General features: G+C 45.4%; 1 protein-coding gene across 1 annotated transcript in view; it reads left to right on the plus strand.

Moving 5' to 3' along the window:
* Positions 1–16112, plus strand: part of gmds (GDP-mannose 4,6-dehydratase) — a 183445-nt gene that overhangs the window by 69036 nt on the left and 98297 nt on the right. The window contains exons 6-7 of the mRNA XM_085775090.1: positions 1150–1254; positions 14014–14141. Coding sequence (XP_085631216.1) covers positions 1150–1254; positions 14014–14141 — 233 coding nt within the window. The remainder of the gene's footprint in view (positions 1–1149; positions 1255–14013; positions 14142–16112) is intronic.

Raw genomic sequence — 16112 nt, forward strand, 5'->3', positions numbered from 1 at the left:
GAGGCGCACATACCATCATGAGGAGGGCGGCTGCTCCTTCATTAATTAGACTCGGTGAGAAGGAGGTGGAGGCGGCGGCGGCGGCGGCGGCTCACCCCCTCACCTCCACCGTGTACATCCTGACCTCACGGCTCCATCACTGGGCGCCTCCTCTTTTCAATCACTCTGGTATTCCCCTCTTCATGGGTGAAGGGAGGAAGATGGTGAAAGGCGAGAGAGAAAAAAAACGTAGAGCATTTTATAATGGCTTATAAGGTCAAGTATTATTATAGAGTTATAATTGCTCTATGATGATGTGTTATTCTTATTGTTATAAAGCCTTATGGTAATTTATGAGTGTTTATAATGATAGTTATACACGTCTATAAACCAAGACAATGCTGTGACATATTTTACACCTGTAAGAAAAAGAAAACGCAGCTCCTGAGACTACAATATTTATTTGACGCCTATCTCTATAATGCATTATAACCATACTTAGAATGAGTTATAATACAGTTATAGCACTGTACAGTATAACTACATATATATACACACTCATAAATGATCACAAGGCTTTATAACAATACCACAATAACACACCATAGAGCATTTTATAATGTTTATAAGCCAATTATAACACATTATAACTATATTTATAATGTATTATTGATGTGGGCATTGTCAGCGTTACTAACAATTATAACGTATTATAATACCTGACCTTATAAGTCATGATAAAATGCTTTATAGTGTGTTATGATTATTGTTATAAAGCATTATGATAATTTATGAGTGTTAATAACTATAGTTATACAGTGCTATAACTGCATTATAACTCATTATAAGTATGATTATAATGCGTTATAGAGATAGTAAGTAAATAGGTGTCAAGTAAAGTGTAAAGGGTTCTCATTACTGATGGTGAAATATGATCTGTGGGACCACCGTGTGCAGTCGTGACATGAAAAGAGAGGAGCAGTGTTTCTGTCTCTGCACCGAGCACTGAGGAGGTTGAATGAGTGAAGAATAAAATCATCATTCTCAGTGAGAAAACTCTTCTTCGATCCTCCTCGTCATGGCCGACACAAGAGCAGGTTTCTGTGTTAAAACAACAACACAAATACAAACGTTACCAAGATGTTTCTCCTCTGTCCTCTCTCCTCCCAGGTGCTGCCAAGCTCTACGCCTACTGGATCGTGGTGAACTTTCGAGAGGCCTACAACATGTTCGCCGTCAATGGGATCCTCTTTAACCACGAGAGCCCGAGGAGAGGTGAGCGCACAGCACGACACACACTCTGCTTTGTTTCTGCTTCGCGCTTTGATCCCATTGTTGTTGTCGCTGCGGCTGCTGTTGTTGTTTTGTCGCAACATCTGACACTAATAGAGGAGAGGAGGAGAGCACGCACCGCTGCATTGTTTCGATTAAATAGATTAGAAAAGGGAATTTTAAATGAACTTCTGATCCAGAAGGAGTCACTCAGATCACTTTACTTTACATGTCATTTAAAGAGGAACTGTGCAGCATTTGTATCTTAACTATACTACATTTTTACCTTAATTAAACAGATTTGGAGTAATTGTGATGGTTTAATAAATGGTTTAACTTGTTACAAGGGAGAATGGAGGCTCTCTGCCTTCCACCTTGCATCTTTTAGCTGAAAAACAACTTTGCAAAATCCATGCCACCCATCCCAGCTCTCATCTCTGCAGCACCACAACCCAAACGTGCCCCGTAACCTGTAATCTCTTGTTTATGACAGATTAAACTACACAAATATACACATCATAACATCCTATATGATATATAATGCCATCTACCGCTCTATTCACTGATTTCTTGCCAGCTTCGTTGTAAACAAATGCACATGGCCAGGAGGAGGGATAGCAACACAGAGGAAAAGCGCTCTGACTTTCATAGTTCTTCTTTAAACAGAACAAATAAAAACTATTCAAAGTTTAGATTTTTACCAAATACAGCATCAATGACTGTGATGATTCGTCTTCTCCAGGCGTGGAGGCGAAATACTCACCTATGATGACTAGTTCTTTAAAATACACACCTTACTGTATGTGGAAGGAATACAAAGCACTTCTGTAAGAATATCAATATCACTAAGCGTTTTTCAGTTCACAAAGCTCAATTGTGGCCACATAACCTAAACCCAGTTTAAATTACCCAAACACAGGGGAGGGGGTGAAGGTATAAGACTGAATTTGTCTTGATTTAACATTGTGTCATGTGTCAACAGGCCAAACCCACAATAAAGCATTCGAACAGAAGGTAAACCATTGTTGTGTTGTGTAAAAGTATTCAATTACATGCTCTATATAAAGTCATATTCACTCACCAGCCGGAGCCAGGTTTCTCATAACTACCTGACACACACACACACACACACACACACACACACACACACACACACACACACACACACACACACATACATAGTCACACGCATTATGACACATAGTGAGAGGGTTGTGGTCACATTTTTAATATGTGCTCTGAGCCCCGAGGGTCGCGGGCGCTGGTTTAACCCGATTTACACGCCACCGCGATCCAAAATGAATACCACATGACTGCAGCCCCGGCGCTTGCACCCAGGTCAGCCGCTCAGGTGTTTATGATTTATCCCCTAATGAAGGAACCCGGCCACGACCCCGGCCAAGGCCAGGGGTCAGCCAGTAAACCCTAATGGGTTACCACAGATAGATAGGTGTGGGAACGGGGAGGGTGTTATAGTCTACAGGCGGTGTGGTCGCCATCGAGACCGAGAGACGACGACGAAGACGTGGGAACGAAGCGTGATGCAGATAAGTGCTGGAGGAGAGATGGAGGAGAGATGGAGATAAGTGGAGCTGGTAAATTAATCAACAACAGACAAAAATGCCAAACGCGCTCTCCGGCGTCTCCAGCCGCGCAAAAATGAAGCCTCGCTGCCTCTGTAAACAGGATATCTTCAAGTTTTATAGGTTTTTACAGACGTTGTAATTGATCAATTAATCAAAAAATAATATTTCTCGCGGGGGCTGATTGAGTGTCCCTGTGAAACTGTGAAACCAGAATGAAGCTTGTGTCCTTTTTTTCCCCAACACGTCGTACACACAGATGACCGTATAAGGGCAAAGCTCGCTGCCCTACCCGATAACACGTCCGCAGCCCTCTGGTCCTCGGTCAGCTCTTTCTCATCTCTCCCTCTCTCTGACTCGGCTTCTATCTTTCCCTCCTTACCACACACACGCATTCTTTCTCCTCTTTCTTCCTCTTTCTTGCTTCATTTCATGTCTTCCTCCTCCTCCTCCTCCTTCTCCTCCGTTTCTTACTCAGTCAGCGTTTTTCCGCAGCGGGCCATCGGGTTTACTCCCGCCACTTCTATTCTCAGAGTTACGGCTGTTGTTGCTCATAAAGCAGGAACACTGCGCTGTGATGTGGCCAGATGTCCCACGGCTGCCTTGCACAACCTCAGTGTGGCGCTTGCGTTGGCTGGATTTGGCCAGTTGTTTACCCAGGCCCCCGGGGGCCCGGCCGTGACCCCGCCGCTGCCACACTGTCAGGGCGTTTTGGCCGTGCACTCCCGTCACCCACAGGAGGGATTTAAAAGGAGGGGAGGAGGTGCTTTGTGCCGCAAAACACTCCCCATGGCACATTTTTTCATTCCTGCAGTGTAAAGGTTGTACAGTAAATCACAGTGTGTGCATTACATAACCGCTGATACGTGTTACTGTACACAGAGAAGGCAACACGGAGCTTTAAAATGTTTTCACATACTCAGTGTCACCCCTGGTGTTGTTAACATGTAGTGTGGGGCTGTTAGAGGCCGGCGGCCGGAGACCAACTCCAGCCACGGAGCACGTTTTACCATCACATCATAAAAAAGTACAAAATGATGAATACTTAACCTGCCAGCACGCACACTAAATGTTATTCATTTTCTGGAGCTGGAGTCAGGTTGTAAGCTGCACTGTTCAGACTGAGAGGAGGAACACAATAGACTGTGGTGGAAAGTTACAAAACTGGATTTTAAAAGAATCATTGTGAGTTTTTTGTTGCATCGTTTTATTCCTGGAAACTTCATAAGCGTAACTATTTAAGGTAATAAACACAGATGGATTAACTTTAACCTTCATTCACACTAACTTCCAAACATTCTTCAGTGCAAAACACAATAGAAACAGGGCCACTTATATTCAGTCCTTTATGTAGCCGCCCAGGTTTAAATCCAGCCCAGGCCCTTTGCTGCAAATCCTCTTTCGCCTCCAACTTTCTCGTCTCTCTCTCTCGAACTACTGCAAAAAATAACTTGATGGAATATAATTGAAATGTCAATATGGCCTGGTGTAATATCCAAATTGTATGAGCTGGGACCATTAAATAAAGTTTTGTGGTGCTACAGAGACACCGCATCCAACAAATCATCATTATTGGAAAGTTACATTTAAAAGTGATGAATCAAATTGAAATTGTGACTCAAACTGCAAAATTACATGATGTTATAATGATAATTAACACATTATACATGTATATGTTAAAAGCATCAGCTGAATCTCAGTTAGTGAATTAATATAATCAGATATATTGTATAAAAACTTGTACCGGCAGAGTTTCAGTAAAAACTACTCAGAGACGCCGCATCCAACAAATCATATTCTCCAGACATAAAGAAACTTGCTTGTTTGGTACAAAACCCAACAAAAGTCACATTATTATTATTTTCTAAAGTTTACTCATTTGAAAGTTACACTTAAAAGTGATGAATCAAATTGAAATTGTGACTCAAACATACTTACCATTATATTGATAGTGTGAAATTATAACACATAATAGATCTATGTGTTAAAAGCATCAGCCGAATCACAAATATAATCAGATATATTGTAAGATAAGATGAGATATACTTTATTGTCCCAGAGGGAAATTCATTGTGGACAGAAGTCCTGTTTGGCGATACAGTCTACCTGCACAAGACCACATCACAAAACAACACATGGTAACACACAACAACCACATGACAACATCACAGTACAAGCACATAACAACGACACAACACCAATCGTACGATGACATACAGTAGCAGCGAAAAGCAAGAAGGATAGACAGCGCCAAATAGGCAATAATCAAACTATTGCACTACCCCGATCTTACTAAAAATATGCGAGAACAACACAGAATACAAGAGTAGGAGCAGACAATTTGATAAACAGTGCTATAATATAATAAGTATATGTACGTATAAAAACTTGCACCAGCAGAGTTTCAGTAAAAACTACTCACTGGAAAAACCAATAAACCCCCTCTCTCTTTGTAATTACCAAGCGATTTTAGTCAAATTCAAGCACCAACACAGTGACATCATCGCTAAAGAAACCAGGAGAGACATATTTCACACATCACCAGAGGCAGATTGAAGTTGTCATCACTCGTCTGCTCTCGGCCACACCCTGAACATCTCTGTGGCGTGTTGTTGGACACTGTCCCTTCCCTACGTGTGTGAACGAACGCACTCGTGGTCTGGAGAGATAAAGACTCATTCATTACCTGAGCAGCCGCCCTCTTCCTCCTCGGTCCCGTCCGCAGTGCACTTCCGCCCGGGTTATTAGTCACTAATGAGGGAGGAAGTCAGATGATGTCAGTTTCAGTGGCCATGACATCACCACAACTGCCACCCCCTCTCCTCTCCTCTCCTCTCCTCTCCTCTCCTCTCCTCTCCTCTCCTCTCCCTCCCTCCCTCTTTCCCACACACACAGGAAAAGCTGTGATGTCATTCTCCCAGGGTGCCTCTGGATGTGTGTGTGTCTGTGTTTGAGAAACAAATAGATGTTTGCTTTTTTATGAGGAAACTTTTCCCCTTAAATAACAAGCCCGCTTTGACTCGCTTGCTCCCTTGCTTTCTCGCTCGCTGGCTCATGGCGTCTGCTGCTGAAGTGACCGGCAGTGGTGACCAATCATCTCCGCGGGCGCAGCGTGGCGTGTTGGTGGTGTGTCACATAGGACGGTCTGGTGGCAGCGGGGAATGGCTGGAGAGGGAATAGAGGAGCTTGAGCGTCAAGGCTCCGGCCCAGACTCACTGTCCCTCTGTGGGATCATTCAACAAGGAGCTCTGTCTCCTCCAGCGCCCTGGGGATGACTTCATCTCAGCAGGAATGCGCTTCTGGTTTCTCTTACCGTTCTCGTAAACACCTGACCGTTTCGACCAATAAACAGCCCCTCCGATCCCCATTGTTCTGCAGCGAAGGGGGTCAGAATCGGACAGTTCGTGGAGGAAAAATAACCCGGTTGGAAATCCAGCGTGAAGCAAAGCAAACAGAAGCTCTGCATCTGCCGGCTGGTTCACACCGCGGCTAGCTGCTTTCCGGTTAGCTTAGTCGTTAGCCATAACAAACAGCCCTCACACTGACTCCGAAGAGGGGGATTAGCGTTAGCAGGGGTGCTAAATAGACTCCATATTGCTGTGACACATGAGACAGTGCAGCGCTGCACAGTATTCTTGGCGGGAGAGAGAAAGAGAAAGAGAGAGAGAGCGATCAGCAGTGAAATCTGTGCAAATAACCGGCAAGACGGCGTGTTTATTTGGTCGTCAACGTTCAACAAACACACGGCACCTCGAAAGAAAAAATCTCATTTGGACAACAAAAGACGAAAACCCAGAGTTTAATTTATAAGTTATTAACAGTGTGTTGATCCAAGGCGAGGCGGTAGATCAGCGCCGTAATATGTTTTGTATGTGTGTATCCAGCGTTGCTACTATAACTGACCAGCTCCAGTTGAAGCCTAATCCCCCGGTTTATTTGGGGAAGTCCCATCCATCTCTCCACCCTGAGAGCTCTGTGGTTCACGCTTGGCAGTATAGAATAATATACTGTTATGTTAGGAGAGAAGACCAGTTAGCATTGGGGAAGTTAGAATAGCACTGCCAAAGTCAATGCTGCCCCTTAACACACACTAACACACACACACACTAAGACACATGCGGCCTCGGCTTCATCTTTCTGCTTTTGTTGAGGTTGGGCTCCAAAAGGTCAGATCACATGATAGATCTGTAAGAGGAGATGTTATCCATTTATTTGAGAGAGGTTCATTTCAAAGGGAAATCTTCAGATGGGAACGACTCGGGCTCAAGGGGGGTGGGGGGGTGGGGGAGGGGCGCAGATATCTTTTTTTTATTTTATTTACTTTTTATTAGTTTTCTTTTAGTAATATACACACGTGCCAACTGGGCACAAAACATACAACATAACAAACATAACATGACAAGCAGAGATGGACAGAGTAGGCTACTCGACCCCAGTACTTGAGTAAGAGTACAAAATACTACCGGTCAAAATGTACTAATTTAACAAAATGTACTAATTTAACAAGTAAAAGTAGCTCAGTCGACATGTTACTCGAGTAAGAGTAAAAAAGTACTTGCTTTTAAAGGTACTTAAGTGTCCAAAAGTACATGCTTTTAAATTTACTTTAAGTAAAAGTAAGAGTAAGAGTAAATTTCTTATTTTTCACATCAATGAATAACTTTTTTTTTTTTCTAAATTGATTTAAGGACCTTTTAACTCTTGTTTCTGAGAATTAACTCTTTGAAACCACCTGCACTGATGTGCTGCTTAGAGTTAGGGTTTCCTTCTTTGACAAACACAGCTTGTGTCCAATAGTATTTTAGAAAAAAAAAAAGAGCAGACCTGAAAGTAACGAGTACTTTTCAGCCTTCCTAGAAATTAACTCGAGTAAAAGTAAAAAATATTTGTCTTGGAAATGTATTCAAGTAAGAGTAATAAGTACCAAAGAAATCTAATACTCAAGTAAAGTACAAATCCTCTGGATATGTACTTAAGTACAGTACTCAAGTAAATTTACTCCGTTACTGTCCACCACTGATGACAAGGGGAGGATTTGCTCATTAAGTGAAACAGCGGAGTCAAACATAAGCACATCATAGGCTACATAAAAAGGATGCTTCTTGAGACTATGGAACAAAACATTTCTTAATAAATGGTTTGGCCTTATCTTTGTGATCTATATGAAATCAGGTCTTACAGTTGACACACAGCTGAGCGGGGCGCAGATATCTTATAAGACAGAAATCTGACTTTTTTTTTGTTTTCTGGTTCTTTTTCGACTCCCTCCACCCCTGCACCTTGTGTCTCGTGGCCGCAAAAGGTGCCTAACCCGGCCTCCGCCTCAGACGTGTTCACGTGACGCACCGTTCTAACCTTCGCTCATCCCCAATCCTTATCCCGCCCCCTCACATCTCTTATTTGTTGTCCCGGATCGTCATGGTAACCAAGAATCCTGTTGACGGAGAGCTCTTCTTGAGTGGCGCTAATTGTTCCTCAAGTGGAGGGCACCTTCCCTCACCCCCCCGAGCCGAGGTGGAGAAGAAAACCCCCACCAAGGTGTCGCTCAGTGGTATTTTGGTTTAATCGAAGCGCGGGGATCCCGTCACGTCTTTTTGTTTTCGAGTACTGGAGCGAAACGCTTTGTGTGTGTGTGATTGGCTCTGGGGTTCTGCAGCGTGTGGAGGTGGTGCTGCTGTCAGCGTTCAAGTTCAAGAAAAACATGTATCACCTACTCCCCTCTGTCTCTCTCTGTCTTTCTCCACTCCCTCCCTTTTCTTTCCCCACACCTTTTGCACACCCTGCACATGCCGCGTATCCATTTTGTTGCATCACACCCAATTTAAAAAACTCTTCTCTCAGTCTCGGTCTGTGCAAAAAAGAAAAGAAAAAAAAAAAAGAAGAAGAAAAAAACCCACTTCAGCTCCAACGTTCCCTCCTCGTATTCACATTTCTTTCTGTCTTCTTGGTTCAGTCGGCCCACAGCGAGGACATGCAGCTGTCTGTCAGGTGTGAATGGATGCCGCGTTGGCGGAGCAGAGCCGCGTGACCCATCTTGGATATAACGCAAATATTCTTCGCTCCTCGTCAAAGCTCAATCAGAATGTGAATTGTGCAATAACGGCGATGGCAGAAACACTGACAGGTCTTTGGCCTGGGTGGAATTTGGCCAACACCCCCCCCATCCCCTCCCCCCGACTCAACCAGGGGAAGATTCCTCCTGCAAAAAAAATGTCCTCCTCTCTCGTTGCTCCTTGTAGGTCAGGTATTTTGTTCATAACTCAAGCTCAGATAAAAGAAGAAGAAGAAAAAAACAGGGCATGAGATGAGAACGTTTTCCATTTTTGATGTAAACAGGGCCGCGCCGCCACCGCCGCCGTCTAAAATCTAAATCCTTAAAACGTGTGGGAGTGCAGATGGAAATTAAGGGTTGCATTTTTTTTTTTTTTTTACTTCAAATCCGCCACAAAGCCTTTCACTCCTCAAGGCCATTGCTCAAAAGACAGAGTGGGATTATGGGATTTGCAGTTCTGGTAGGCTTCCAAAACAGGTGTGTAAACTCTTCGTCCAAGGTAACCTGAGGGTTTCTATGACAACCCCGCCAGCCGTGGCAATCCAAATTATGTCTCGGCGATTTCTTCTTTTTCTTTTAACCACCTTCAGAGCGTTGCCAGTCCAGACAGGCTCACAACAAAAGTGACTCAACTGCCAGACATTTGGAAAATACTTGGAATGAATCTTTTTGTTGAGCTTTTTTTTAAAGAAGAATAAGCAATAACAGTCCTGTTTTGGGAATATGGTTCGTTAGTGACCGAGTCTTTCCACATTTTTTAAATTTTTTTTTTTATTAAGTAAAGACAAAACTTAGTAACATCCCGGAAACCTCTGGACGCGGTGATGAAAAACACGCAACGGATGACGACACTTGGCTCAGGAAGGAAGTCGATGTTCAACTCTTTTGTAAACGTAACATTAAAGACGGACTTGATAAATGTTCAACATGATTCAGGGCTTTTTAACTCAGCTTTTTCAAGTTTTTTTTTTTTTTTTTTCCAGAGCTAATGTGCCATTCAGCTGAGCCATGACCACACATTATGTCTTCAAAATAAATGTCACAGAAGAGTGATGCAAATAAATCACGCTGCGGTTGACTCTCAATCGGTTAAATGCCCATAAATGCGCTCACAGACGGTCATATAAATGAGCCTGAGTCAGACATCTTGAGGTCTGAGTGTGTAAGGGCTGGGCCGTCACACGGTTTGAAGACAGACTCCATAAGTCACCTTTCTTTAGCTGCGTGCTTCTATCAACAGAGCCCGTTGAGTAACCCGGGCCAGTCCGGCCAAAATCCCCTCAAAAGCCACAGTCCCCCCCCCGACTCCCCCAGACCAGAGCCCCCAGCCGACAGCTCCTGTCCCCGTCCTGTCTGGGCCCACATGGCCTGGCTCTGGATGGATGGGAGGCATCTCTGCACATGTCTCCTCACCCTCCTCCTCCTCCTCCTCCTCCTCCTCCTTTTGCTCCCCGTACTCCGGCCCAGCTGTGCCAACGAAGCCCGTGTGTGTTACGTCTTTCCTGCCTCTTCTCCGGCCAAATACTGGAAAAGGAATGATGGAAAAAAAAAGAAAGAAAAAGGGACGGTTAAGTGCGAATGAGAGAGAGAAAGAGAAAGAGAGTGAGTGTCAGTTTCTGGCACGGGTTTTGCTGCCTGCTCAGTTTTCACGGCCCATGGTTTTATTAGACTTTCCGCCGGGCTGCGGGCAAGGTTAAACGTCCACCGCTGGCCCGCTCGGGTTCGAAACCTCCTGTTAGCCCCCCTGATTCCTCTCCTCCCTCCCCCCAGCCTCCCTCCTCCTCCTCCTCCTGGTTGTCCTGCGGTGCCGCTGCCAGTAAAGGAAACACATTAACACCCGGGCCAGTAACAGTGTAGGCTTTGTCCACAGCCAGGCCGGGCCGGTCCATTAGGCCCACGCTCTGGTCCACACCGCACCAATTAGAGGAGGCAGGGAGCAGAGCCACTCCAAACAGAGGTGTGAGCTTTACAAGGAGACTACAGGTGTGCTCGGGGGGGAAATAATGGACTTTATTACTGATTTGGGGGGGCGCTGTATCCCTCTGCCACCTTTTTAAGAGCCAAGTCGACTCTGCAGAGTTTTGACAACCTGCGTTTAACCTGCAAACTTAGAGTTTCCCTTGGATGTTGGATCATATCACACCCCGGCCCGTCTAATTTACTGTAGTTACCAATCTGAGCTCTGGTTACAGCTCAGGCCTACTCCCCCTCACCAGGTCCTTACTGTATGCACCATATATGAACAAATGATCATCTATTGATTATTTTTCTGACTGATAATTAAATCTAGAACATTAGATTAATAGTGTAGATTGTTCCTTTAAATTTAAAGAGTGAGCCATTATGGCAGCAAAAGTACCCGACTGCGAGATATTTAATAAAGATTGATGTAAAACAGAAAATTAGAGGAGAAGGGAAAAATGTCACTTCCTTCATTTCAAAAAGACTAAACTAGGCTAAACAAGAATCAGAAAGTACCGTAATTAAAATAGTTTTTTTTTCTTTTACTTCTTTACTTAATAAATGACACAAAGTAACTAATAAAGTTGTTAGATGTAAGAATATAATTAAGATTTCGTTCCTTGAGGTCAGTAGTGTGCCCCCTCTTCTCTCTCTTTATTCAATAAAACAGTCATCAAGTGTTTTCCTAATAATTTACAGAACATTTACCTTTCAAAATAAAAGCAGCTGCCAACAGCCCATGTAGGTGGTATGTCCTAATTGCAGCGGCGTGGGTTCAAATCCAACTCATGGCCCTTTGCTCCATGTCACCCCCATGTCTTTCTCCCCTGATTTTCCATCTCTTACACTGTCCTATCAAAATAAAAACATTAAAAGCCCAAATATATATCTTTAAAAAATAAATAAAAGTGTTAAAATCCAGAAGTTTCTGGTCCCAAACTTCACATTTCATCTTTTCAGTTCACCACGACTCAATTCCAACTATAGAAACTCCATAGAGAGCTTCCCTCAGAGCTACATACAGAAGACCTTACAAAGCTGTTTCTGGATGAGTAGCACTCCTCACGTCAACCTAAATGATCCTCATGTGTAAAATGGGTGGAATTCCCCTTTAAAATTATTTTCAATTACCTTTCTCTCCATTGATTAATTGCTTAATTGTCCCATCACCATATGTAGCATGAGTGTGCCGGTGCGTACATGTGTGTGCAGCTGTGAGGTGTTGGTAAACCTGCGCGGAGATAAGAGCCCCGATGTGCACGAGAACAAAGCCGACAGTCATGGATGCATCAGTGGCAGATAAATAATTGCTGGTTAACATTTGACTACAGTTGAGGAGGAGCGGTGGTGCCTGTCAGAACAGATGACCTGCCAGGTTAGAGCGAGGGGCCCCCGGGGCCAGATGAGGCGATCATGCAAAGACAGGACAGGTCTGACTTCAGAGGGGGGTTTCCATCCATAGTTTATCTCCGCTCTGTAGGCAGACGCTATTTCCTAATAAAACGTGTCAATAATTTTGATTTAAAGAGCTGAGAACAACGGACTCCGACTCTGAGGATTGAACTTTTTTTTGTTTTGTTTTCAATCCACACAGAGGAAAAAAGTCTGAAAGCTGCACAGAGCCTCATTTTTTAAAGCTGCAGCTCAACATGGCGACAAAAGCAGCGTTGACGCGAAGGGGCTCCACGTGACCGACCGCTACCAAACACACACAACACGCTGTATTTTCTCAAATAAGCGTGTCTAACCTCCTCTGGTCTGTTTTCACTCAGCCGGCCCCGGCGCTGTCGCTTTTCTATGAAATAATTACTACAAATTTGGTGCGTTCGCATGATTGGGTTCATGGGATTTTCCTGTGTCTAAATGGAGGCTCTGGTCCATGTCAGGGCAACAGTGATACAGTGTCAAGACAGAACCGCGGCTGGTATACGGTCCCCGGGATGGGCCGCAGCAGCAGCTAAAAGGCAACATTCATCTCAAGCATGATGAGTTTCAAAAGCAGCATGTAGGAGCTCTTAAGAGGTTCCTGAAGAGGTTCACGCAAGGTTGTGGGAGATTTATGCACAGTGGAGATGTTGTGTCAGCTAAAAATAGCAAAAGTCTTTGATGCGAGCTTCAAGCTTTCCTTTGAAATTATATTTTTCACATATCCCCGCATATCTTGCCATTTGGCTTTTGAACACAAAGCCCTGCAGCCAGAGTAAAAAAAAAACAAAAACCCTCTCAAGCTCTAATAGGCTGTTTAAAAAAACCAAGATGGTGGCATTATTAGTCACGACACTCGAATATTTAGTGTTGATTTCCATCGGTATAATGCCGTGTTTGGGTTGGAGTGGTCGCCGCGGCATCTTTGCCACCGCTCGCTCTGCAGGAACGGAGAACACGACACCGGGCCTCAGCGCCAGCGCCAAAACACCCAGAGAGGAGAGAGGAGAGAGGAGAGAGAGAGAGACTCCTCCAACCAACCAACCAACCAACCGACGCTTAAGTGGCACAGAAACAGTCATTAGGAGCTCATTTGTTTCCCCCGCAGATAAAATCGCCATATGCGTCTCCTCAGGATGAAGAGCTGGCAGATGCACACGCCGCCGCCGCCGCCGCTGCTGCTGCTGTCGGTGCGGTGATCCTGGACTGGACACCGCACCAGCGCAGTCAGGGTGGTCCTGTTCGGTTGTCATTTTCGTGTGGAACTTCCCTGTTCCTTTTTTTTTTTTTTTTTGGTGTTGACAGACTGATGCTCTGAGATTTGCGTTGGCGTCCGGCCCAGATTTGACACCGAAACATTGAATTAAAGGGGAAAATGAGAGAGAGGGAGAATCTAAAAGGATCCACAGGCTGTAATGTGAGGTGGAAAGGAATTGATTTTACTCAGGGTGGCTTTTTTTTTTTTGCTTTGGCGAAAGAGGACTTGGAGCAGTGGTGGAGGTTTTGGAAGGCCGAGTGTGTGTGTGAATGTGTGTGTGTGATGGAGCAGTTTGGTAGAGATCTCTAAACTCCCCATTTTCAACAGAGAGGCCTCGATTTCACTTATCTCCTCGATGTTTCTCCGTGTTTCTGCATTTGTGTGTTGGACCACAGCTGAAAAAACTCTGTGATAAACACTTAATTTAATTCAGACGACGCCAACGAATCATTTTCTTGTCTTTTTGTGTTTTTGTGTTTTAGGTTCGAACTTCGTGACGCGTAAGATCACCCGCTCCGTGGCAAAGATCCACCTGGGCCAACAGGAGATCTTCAGCCTGGGCAACCTGGACTCCAAGAGGGACTGGGGCCACGCCAGAGACTATGTGGAGGTAAAACACACACACTGCAACTACACACAATCCCAGAGAGAGAAACACACACTCACACACAGTGCGTGCACCGCTTCAGAGTTGAACAGGGTTCAGATGTGCACATAGCATTAACGGCGTGTTTTCCCAGATCATTTGAGGCCGTAATATGCGATCTGCATGAAGCCTCCTATGATTCGCTGCCAAAAGAGAAACAGAGATAGAGAAGGAGAGCGGGGGGAGAGCGGGAGGAGAGAGAGAGAGAGAAGGCCGCATGCTGTGAGGCCACAGACTGCACTCTGGTTTCCCATAACTCACCCATGTCCCAGATCCCTCCAGGCCCCCAGCGCCATTCCCTGAACGCCGAAAGAAAGAAAGAGAGATATTAAAGGAACGCTGCGTTCTGGGGACGATGACAGAAATACCGTGTTTGTGTTAACGTAGTGGTGCCAGCAGCAAGCAGAGAGAGAGAGGGAAAGAGGGTGAGGAGATAACCCCCCCCCCCAGGTCAATGGCGTATGTGTGTGTGTGTGTGTGTGTTTAAGGAAACGCACATTCCTACCCGTGCGTCAAAGTGTGTGATAGGTTAAGGTTGGAACATGTGCGTCCGAGATGAAAGACTCGACGGGGTTGCCATGTCTGACAGCAGAACCCTCACAGCGGACGGTGTTGTTATTAGGAGGTGATGGTGGCGAGTCGAAGTCGGGGGGGTCGATGGGAGAGTCAGGGTGAGGAGGTTACAGTTGGGGAAGCGCCGTTTAATTCCCGGTCACAGTCAGTCGGGGGGCATGGGTGGTGGCGCGGTGGCGTCAGCGGATCGTCATCTCTTACTTGGAATATGTTTGGAGGAAGGAGCTCAGACTTTTAGTCAGAACAAGATAACAACGGACGCACAAACGCTCTTTGTTTCTGCAAAAGGATCCAATGTGTTTTTTTTAGTTTTTTTAATCTCCCACACCCATGAAAACAAGATCCACATCTGACTAAATAAGACACAGAACAAATCATCGTTGTGACGACAATTTTAAAGACGCGAAAGTCCGTTTTTCTCTATCAGGGCAGGTGTGAGTCTGCGCTTTCTGATGAAGCAGTGAAAAAAAAACAAAAGAAAGGGGCAGATTCCCATGTGAGTGTGTGTTTCAGCTGCTGCGTCTCTATTTCATGGACTCACAGTAAGAAGAAGAAGATGAAGATGAGAAACTAAAGGGAACAGACAGAATTCCCTTTAGTTCCCTCTGCCAGCGTGATTCTCATCCTCGACAAAAATGCTCCTTGTTGGGCGGCGTCCAGCAGGTTTCTTCATCCTGCTATGTTCGTTCCGTCTCGCTGACCAGTTGTGTACTCGTGTGTGTCTGTGTGTGTGTACTGGTCTGTCCTGGGCGCCGTGGCTTTGAGACGCTCCAGGTTTCCTGTGGGAACCGCCGACATTCCAGTTCTGGTGAATCAGGCACCTCCTCGCTCATGCAGCGCGTCTCCAGTTTCTTTCGGAAAAGGCAGGCAGTGGATTTCGGGAAGCCAAACAGAAGCTGGAGGTGCTGAGGGGAACTGAGGTGGAGGAAGGAGGAAGGAGGAAGGAGGAGGGGGGAGGGAGGGAAACAGACGTGTGTTTGTGTTTGTACATTTTGCATAAATGAGCCATCTCCCCGCCCTGCACTGCAGACCATCAAAGGCCGGCCACTGTCACCACCCTCACCCCCTCCCTCCCTCCCCTCCCCCCTCCTCAGCTTCCCTCTGTCTCCCTCTTTGAAACATCCATCCATCCATCCCGACAGCGTCAGCGTCAGCTCCTGCGTTGCCATGGCAAAGCCAAACAACCGGCCCAAAATGTGTAAACAGAACCATGTGTGTCTGCTTTAGGCTGACAACTGTTTCTCCTCCCCTCTCCCCCTCTCCCCTCCTCCTCCTCTCCCCCGCCTCACCCACCCCACCTATAGTAGGACAGGGAAATTGCTGGTAATTGGCTGTGGATGGATTGCGGGTGGCAGGAGGGGC

The sequence above is a fragment of the Trachurus japonicus genome, chromosome 4 (assembly GCF_045865225.1).
Source record: "Trachurus japonicus isolate A0001 chromosome 4, Traja_1.0".
Taxonomy (NCBI): Eukaryota; Metazoa; Chordata; class Actinopteri; order Carangiformes; family Carangidae; genus Trachurus; species Trachurus japonicus.